General features: G+C 41.2%; 1 protein-coding gene and 1 long non-coding RNA gene across 2 annotated transcripts in view; one reads left to right on the top strand and one right to left on the bottom strand.

Annotated features, from left to right (window-relative positions):
• Positions 1-8,998, bottom strand: part of LOC142884963 (uncharacterized) — a 166,555-nt gene that overhangs the window by 83,046 nt on the left and 74,511 nt on the right. The gene's annotated exons all lie outside the window — the stretch shown is intronic.
• Positions 26-8,997, top strand: mtf2 (metal response element binding transcription factor 2). Its single transcript, XM_076020971.1, has 15 exons — positions 26-498; positions 1,507-1,708; positions 2,021-2,102; positions 2,823-2,933; positions 3,040-3,140; positions 3,328-3,506; positions 3,647-3,742; positions 4,024-4,092; positions 4,208-4,331; positions 4,471-4,538; positions 4,634-4,804; positions 4,958-5,084; positions 5,258-5,316; positions 5,921-6,019; positions 6,516-8,997. The coding sequence occupies exons 1-15, from the start codon at positions 494-496 to the stop codon at positions 6,898-6,900; spliced, it is 1,878 nt and encodes a 625-aa protein (XP_075877086.1). The 5' UTR covers positions 26-493; the 3' UTR covers positions 6,901-8,997.

Here is an 8,998-nt window from a genome sequence, read left to right on the forward strand (position 1 = left end):
AAGCTAACCCAAATTGATAACAGTGATTTGCTGTCCCGGGTATTTTTCACCTACACTCCAGAAAGAAAGTCCACAGATTTTAATTTCACAAATTTGAGTTGTGTGATCAAATTGAATATTTATATTTCTTTAAGGGGCGTGTGAATTATCCTGAGTTACTGCCCTGCCTACAATTTCAAACGCTGGGGATAAAGAGGCTGCATGTAGTAGCAACGATCACCAACAGCAGCAGCAGCAGGCAGCAGCAGCAGCAGTAGCAGTAGTTTAAGCGCTTCCCACAATGCACTCCCCGACCATCAGCGGGAAACCAAAATGGCGAACGTGTTGGGGGAAAATGAGACGTTTGTTATTTTCTGAGGCAGACACGAGACCCGCGACTGCAGGCGACAGTGTTTCAATATAAACCCACATTTTCGAAGGGGCGGGATAGACGCGGAGCCTCGAGTTGTGACATTTTGGCCGGAGAGTCGTTTGTTGAAGAGGAGGTGACCGAATGAGGTATTGTTGTCATCATGTTTCCCTCCTGTGGGGGTGTGGGTCCGACGGTCAGCGACCTGTCCGGGGCCACAGCTTTGCGGGTTATTCAAACCAACTATTGGACCTTGATGCGACCCATTTTACACTTCAATTCATGTCACTTTGCACGTTTTCACCTTGGAGCCCCTTCTATGATGTAGTGGCTGTGTCGAATGTTGAGCATGTTGCTGGCTGCCGTGTGTGAACAAAGAGAATTCCGTTCGGGACACATTAAAAGGGGAAACGGATAAAACCGTACACATCATAACTTGCCACAATGTTTCAAAAACGAATACTGTAGTATCAGCGTTTAACTTTCATAACCGACAACTGGCGCTGACACTCACCAGACAGGCTTATGTGTGTGTGTGTGTTTTTAAAGTTTCTGTTTATTTGGTCTCATAAATCTTTATTAATTCCACGACCTGTCACTACGTGATGGAGATTAATTTTGTTAGTAGAATGATCGACAATTCCACCCCAATGGAAGAAGAAGTGTACGTATTTCTGTGTGTGTGTGTGTGTGTGTGTGTGTGTGTGTGTGTGTGTGTGTGTGTGTGTGTGTGTGTGTTTTAATCGAAGTACAGGTGCGCAGATTTCTACTTGTCCTGTATTTTTCTTAATCACAGCTACAGTTGAAATTAAATTACATTTCACTAATTAAATATCAGAGCAGTTAGTGACGGTTAATGTGTTTTCTTAGTTTTGGAATTGACAGAAATTCCTACAGCGATGAAGTCAATGTGACTGAAGTGAAGTCGTATATAAAATCCATTAAAAAAGTTGGCACTTTGGCTGCAAAATTTTAATTTTGGTTAGTATTTTACAATGATGTTATGAAATCATCTATTGTCATTCTTTTCTGAATTACTGATTCCAGTGGGAAAATAACAGTTTTCTCTTTCAGGAAATTAACCGAGGTGCTTGTTTTGCCAATGCTGAGATTAGGAAAAAATACCTCCTCATGTCTTCTCTATTGTCTTCTTGCAGAGACTCAGGGGTTGTGGACCACTTGTCTGTCCATCACAGTGCTCTTTCCCAGCGGCAGCAGCGGGCAGTGTCACTGTCCCCGCCAAGCCCCTCTGTTCGGGGAGAGTATGGAGAAGACGACATGTCTGACAGATTCACAGAGGGTCAGGATGTCCTGGCCCGGTGGTCTGATGGCTTGTTCTATTTGGGGACAGTCACAAAGGTTAGTGCAAGGGTGGAGACAAGGTTTTGAATCAGACTATTTAGCTCATTAAAACACGTCTTCAACCATGTCAAATATGGCACCACGTGCAAACAGTTCAGTGGATTAAACACACCTTCAGCAGTATGCAGCTATGTACAGACATTTTGGTCATAGGATTCACACAACTTTTCTCAAACAAAGTAATTGCTAACTAGTGAATGTGAAATAAATCCTTGAGTTTCATAACTACTGGATGTGTGTGCCAAACTCTCTGTGGTCTTGGTATGTTTTAAAGAAAAGACGTAAATCTTTCTTTGTTTCCTCCTTTAGATAGATCCGGAGAAGCAGCGATGCTTTGTGGTTTTTGAGGATAGGTCAAAGTCTTGGGTTTTCTGGAAGGACATTCAGACTGGTGAGTTTACTGTTTACATTTTTAGAATTATTCTATGTTGGTTGTGAGTTAAAAATATATTTTTTTATATCAAATATATTTTTTCAATGGAATGGCAGTTTAGTTTCAAATCAGTTTTTCAATTCTTCTTGAGTTAGTGCGTTAGTATTGCGCCCCTGTTTGCCCCCAGTCTTCCTTTTTCGGTTGTACTTATCTCCCTCCTCATGTTTCTGACAGTTAACTGCCTACAGCTGCCTGGTGCCTAGTGCAACATCAGTACCCTGCCTGTGTATGTGTGTATACATAGAAAATATATTTTGTGAAGCATATTCACCATCTTAAAGTATGCCACCTTTTGCAACCCTGCATGATTGTAACTTAAATAGAGCAGTCAAGAGTGTTGCTATCCTTCCTTCTGAAGCTGAAATCTGTTAAACTTATTTTATGGTGACCTCCAGCGGTGGATGCCTTTATTTCAATATATTTGGGCTGCTACAGAACCACCTATTTGTGAATCTCAAATTGTTTTAATCACATTTAAAAGTGTTAAAAGCATCTGCACAGAAAGAATTTCCCTCTTGAAAAGTAAAAAAAAATAAAATAAAATTAGAACTACTTTAGTTTAATAATAGACATAGTTTGCACATGTATAAGTATGTGGCAAGTTGTTTCTTTGCTTCAACAAGTCTGAATATCACCTGAAAGAATTTTGTTTGTTTTTAATTTCATGGTCCATTTCAGGGGATGAGGACGATGAAGACGATGATGAGGATGACATTGTCTGCTCCATATGCCAGGATGAAACATCGGAAGAGCCCAATGAAATTGTCATTTGTGACAAGTGTGGACAAGGTGCTTAGAAGAAGTTAAAATGCTTTCAAATGTCTCTGGTGGTTTTCAGGGCCAGTTTTTATTTCCTCTGTAAAACCCATAATATGCTTCCTGTCTGTCCTTCCAGGGTACCATCAGCTGTGCCACTCCCCCATCATTGACGCCTCTGTCATTGACTCTGATGACAAGTGGCTCTGCTTCGAGTGTGAGCTCGCTTCCCTTCCAAAGGTACAGCTTTAGTTTTCAATGTAAATTTATTCAAATACGTAAAACGCTTTTTAACTGCAACACCTCATACGCTCTATGTTTACTCCAAAAAGAATGGATCGTGAGATATAATATTTTGTGCTGTTGTTGAAAATAAACACAGAGCCAATGCATGAATGAGGGGAAATGTATTTTCTGTGGTCTGCAGAGGGGGTCTGTGCAGAGGAGGGCAGCCTCTGCCAAAGTCTTTGTGAAGCAGGAGCAGCAGGAGCAGCATCACATGGATGTGCACCTGACCTTCCCCTATAGCCTGGATGAGCTGGTGTGGGACCAGGACCACAAGACCAACGTCCAGCAGTGCTACTGCTACTGTGGAGGTCCAGGAGAGTGAGTACTGTCACAGTTAGTTGGAAAAGCTTAAAACAAAGCTACAGTTAAACAAAAATATCTAACAATTGGCCATCTCTTGAAACCTGTTTTCAACACCATATATGCTGATATGACTATTTGCTTTCTTTTCTCTGCAGTTGGTACCTAAAGATGCTGCAGTGTAACACATGTGAGCAGTGGTTCCACGAGGCGTGTCTTCACTCCTTACAGATGCCCCTCCTCTATGGAGACAGGTGCCGTAATCGCTTGTGTAGTTTTATTCTAGTTCCCGACTATTTCTACATTTATAACTCAAAGATATGACTTACCATGAGGAGTCTGATGAAATTATTCAGCACTACTGAATTTTTTGCCTGTAGAAAATTATGCCAGCAGATTGTTCATTTTTGTAATGCCACTTAATTCTTATTGAACCTAAATGATGGTGAATAACGCTCAGAAAAAGAAAAAAAAATTACATTATTTATATAAATTGCTTCCAGTGAGCTAAAGCTTTTTTTGTTGCTTTGTGTAGGTTTTATGTTTTTGTTTGTTCCGTTTGCAACGCTGGACCAGAGTACCTCAGAAGACTTCCTCTCAGATGGTAAGTGTGTGTCTTGAAGAACAAATCCGGTTGACTTGCCTTCAAAGTGATGATGTTAGAATAATTCTACGATCAGGCGGAAAAAAAAAAGACTGCTTTCACTCAAATGTTTCAGGGTGGATATAGCTCACCTGAGCCTTTACAACCTGAGCGTGATCCACAAGAAGAAGTACTTTGACTCGGAGATGTACCTGATGTCTTATATCAATGATAACTGGGAGCTGTTGCAACTCGGAGAGGTAAAGACTCAATTAACTGCTCACTATCATGGCACTAGCTAGCACCCTGGTCGGCGAGGTCGTGGGTGTCACTATTGTAAAATCCCCCCCAGCAACCAGAATGGGCTTTGAGACATCTTTTGGAAATGTGTGTTTGCAGCTCGCCAACACTCCAAGATCCCTGCGATACCAAAATGTCTTAGAGGCCTTAAACAACAATAGTGATATGTAAGTCAAATCCCTTAACTTTTGATATTCCTATTCAACAAATAGTCCTGGAATGCCTTCAGTTTTTTCTTTCATTTGACCCATCTGTCCTTCAGGTTCATGTCGGGGAAGGAGGTAAAGAAGAAGAAGCACTTGTTTGGGCTGAGGATCCGTTTCCCACCCGCTCCCCCCAATGCAGATGAACTGACTGACAAAATGATGGGAAGAGCCTCGCATGAAATCACAATCAAGGGATGCAAATCCCCCAGAACAGCAACTGGTGTGAGGTGAGCTGAAACCTGAACTTAGTGTCACTATTGTGTGTTTTGTTTTGTTTGTATAACTACGCTGGAAAACTCCATTGAGTTATGTTGGGAATATTTTGTTCCACTGTGTAGCCAGTAAACATGGTTTATTGGTTTTCTGGTTTGCCGCTGTAGATCTTGCCCTACTTTCACAAACGGCACAGAGAAGAAAAAGAAGAAGAAGAAGAAGAAAAGGAAGCAGGAAGCTCGTTCCTCAGAGACTCTGGCTAAACGGCAGCGCACTGGTGCTCTTCTGTCCCAGGTGTGTGCTGTGCGTAGCCTTGGCGTGCCCATAGTTGTTGGGAGGTGTATATATTCTTTTCATTATGCTGTATCGTCCTGAGTTTGTGTGTATCTGTTGGAGATATTTGGATCCTTACTCATATTCTCTCCCCCCCCCCCCCCCCCCCCCCCCCCCCACTTGTGCTGTTGCAGGAAACAAGAAAACAGCTACCACTAGAGTCCCACACATTGGATCACATAACGTCTGTCAAGTAAGTGAGCAGCTGTTGCTACGGAATAGTGAAATTGTGATATCTTTTCTCTCAGGTTAACAGTGAGTCGTCTGTACTGAGAGCGGAATGTGAAGAGCAATGACAAGAATTTACAGTTATAATTTCAATACAGTAATCTGTTATCTAAATAATATGCAAGTATTGTATATCATTGGTGAAGGATCTGCAGGCAGTGTTTGGCCAGTCATGTTGATGTACATGGGTCTCGTCATCCTCCCTGCCTCTGCCTTTGCCAACAGTCTATCACTAAACAACAACAAGTTCTGAATGGACACCCCTGAAGGCTAACAGCTTGAAATACCAAGAAGGACATCCTCTCCCTTCCTCTATCATGAAAGTTCTTTTGTCACTTGACATTGTCCACAAACCAAGTCATCTTTTTTGCTCTAGTAATAAAATTATGAAAATTCACACTTTGCCCCTTGAATCACTGATCACAATACTGAGTCAAACTTTGTCAAGGTCAAGAGGCTACCATTTTTTCAAAATGCTTTTGTGATACTATAACTCTGACTTTCAGGAGCGGTGTTGTTCATTCTTAATTATTTTGGGTTTTTTCCCCCTCCGTTTAACCAACTTGCAGCACCAGGAGCGACAGGTCTCTGCTGTCCTCAGACGCGGAATCATTAGGAGCCCTGAGCACCACAGAAACTACCTCAACTAGCATTTCAAGACAGTCCAGGTGTGTCAAGCTGCTGTGCAACAGCTACATTTACTCCCACTGATGCGTCTAACTATACTTCCTTTGGTCGGAACTAGAATATCATAACCCTGAGATGAATTAGCTTCTTCGCTTGTAGTTAAACTTCAAACTCCACTTAATTGCATGTTTACCTCAAACTATTTAACGTTTTGTGTCACAAAGGGCCAAAGTCACAGATACATTTATTTCCCCTCTTATTGACAAACACCTCCAGTCAGTTGTTTTTTTTCGCTCTCTGCTGCCACACCATAGCTGCTTTGTTATCCTCTTCTCTTCCCAACAAGTGCAAGGTCTGACAAAGCATCTGTTTTGACGTGGGAGCCAAGCATTTTCGCAGGATGCTGTAAACAGAGGGCTAAATCAGGCAGCTTTCTGGAGCTCTAATCTTTCTTTTTATAATTAAATGCACTAAGCTATATTAGCATGCGGGAGCTGACATTGGTTGTTTGACTGTATCTTTCCCCTCACCCTGCAGCCTCTGCAGCTCCAACAAGACGCACACCACCGCCTCCATCATGCCCGTTTCAACTCCACCCATAAAAAGAAAACGTGGGCGGCCACGGCGAGCCCTGCAGACCCCGAATCCAGAGATTCCCCCTCTCCCTACGAGCCACATGGACCCAGACCCCTCGGCTAAAGACGTGCTGGGCCCCCTCCATCACGGGCTCCCCTCCACAGACATAGTTCACGGCATGGACCCAAACAGTCAGCTGTCCCACCTTAAGACCTCCATCAGCAGTTATTTCGGGGCAGCGGGGCGCTTGGCCTGCGGGGAAAAGTACAAGGTCTTGGCCCGGCGGGTCACCTTGGATGGCAAGGTGCAGTACCTGGTGGAGTGGGAGGGAGTGACTGCCTCGTAGACTTGCTGCGGTCGTCGTCGCTGCTAACTTTACACCAGCGCCTGTGAGAGGTTCCTGGCTGTGCTGAGGATGTTGTGTGCAGCCTGTATTCTGAGCATTAATTGATACACTTAGTTCTAAATGGGATAAAGTGTTTCCTGTTGAGCTGTCTTTGGAGCCTACAGGTTCAGTGCAGTCCTGGATGACTTTAGCACTTAGTCTTTGGTTCACAAGTTAAAATGAAAATACAAATCAGCAGCAAACACAAGGCATGGTCAGGACATAATTTGTGTTCTTCTGCATTTAACCCTTACTTTTTGCTTTGAATGTTTACAAAATCTCATTTATTTCGATGCACTGCACCTGTAGGCTTTGTTGGAGTCTATACTGTGCTTTATTATTTTATGAATCCAGTAATATGCTTTCCATTTCCATGCCAGTTAAGTATGAAACTGTAAGGTCTTTTTGACAGAGTTATGGTTCGCCAGGCCATTGTATTGTAAAGAAAAGGAGAGGGAGCTTGTGTTTGCGTAGGTTTTCATTTAATTTCAGTACTTTATCGTACAGTGATTCTGACAAATGTTTAACACTTATTCCCTTTCCAGATTCGGTTAATATATATCTTTCCCTTTCCAATCATGTCCCCTCTTAAGTTCATTCTGTAAGTACCTCAGCTTTGCCAAATCTGAGCAGCTGATACGGTTTGCTTTTAAAATCATTTGGACATTGGCAGATTTTTCTCAAAGCTCTCACGTTAAGAAAGCAGCAATATTGGATGTAGTGATACTCGTCAGCACCTGTCGGCAGTTATCTGGGTTTTGTCGTCACATTTTGTGCTCATTCACATCAAAACACTCCTGAATTCCTGAAATTTTCGTATAATTGAAACCCTTGGTTTTAAGGTTGTCTTACCACGAATCCTGTTATTTACTATCATTGTACACATCTCAGTTGTAACCCAAAACAAATGTGCTACTGCAAATTGTTTATTTTATATAGAATTATACTATGTTTTTTCTTTCTTTTCTTTTTTTACTTTATCCACTTGTGCTTTATTTCACTAAATTGTCTTTTGATTTGTTATGGTTTACTCAAATTTTGTCTAACATCTGGACATTAGGACAGTGCATTTTCGTTCATCATAATTGGAGTTCAGAGAGCTGTCAAAATCCAAGGCAAGTTTATAAAGTTTTAATTTCTGATGTGATGTTCCTGTCAAATTAGAGTCTCTGAACAAAATTGGCCAAAAGTCCATTTAAATATATATAATTTTTTTTTTTTTTTTATCATTTTGATTCAAACTATAAAGGTGTTAACCCTGAAGTAATTAAAACCTGTTAAGTTTCTACTTTGTTTTATTAAAGGAAAATAAAGTGCTGAAAAAGATGAATGGCGTTTACACAGTTTTCATACTGATAGTTGAGGATTGCTCTGGTATTTTGTTACGAATGCATGCGATGTTGTCCTGCATTATGTTTTGGCACAGTTACATAATTTCAGAGGTGGCTTGACAAAATGGGATTGGGAATATGAATTTTCTGGGGAAAACAAACAAATTTATTTTTCTTATGACTGGATTTTAAAGACTCAGGATTGTGATTATACACCCCAGCATTTTCAGCGTGACAGGAGGTTTTGATATAAGTTATTTACTCAGACAGTATTTCGTTGAACGTTGTGCTCTATTTGTAGCATTTGTATTTTTGACCTTACGTATGCATGTATACTTTCTTCCCAATAGGAAAAAAAAAAAAATGTAATCCCCCCCCGTTTGTTCAAATGGTGTTGGAAAACAATCACTGGAAAACTTCATATCATGTATATACACTTAAGAATCTTGACGGACAGAGCTTTTTTTTTGGCAGATACCTCTTCGTTTAGCATATGTTTGAATGAAATTCTGTTTTTGCCAGTGCGTTAATTCTCATGTTGCTTCCGACCGCTGGCCTCCAACAGGCTTCCGTAGCCAAAGAACACAACACGTAATTTCTGTTTTGTTTTGAGATTCTTTTTAAAAATGCATTTTATACAACGTTATATAGGTTGGCGTATTACTTTTTAACCTGTTTAGTTAAAGGGCAAATAAAAGTTGTATTTTCAACGGCTGCGTTCATGCTGG

The sequence above is a fragment of the Nelusetta ayraudi genome, unplaced genomic scaffold (assembly GCF_046127955.1).
Source record: "Nelusetta ayraudi isolate G7.1 ecotype Tasmania unplaced genomic scaffold, CSIRO-AGI_Nayr_v1 ptg000011l, whole genome shotgun sequence".
NCBI classification, from domain to species: Eukaryota; Metazoa; Chordata; class Actinopteri; order Tetraodontiformes; family Monacanthidae; genus Nelusetta; species Nelusetta ayraudi.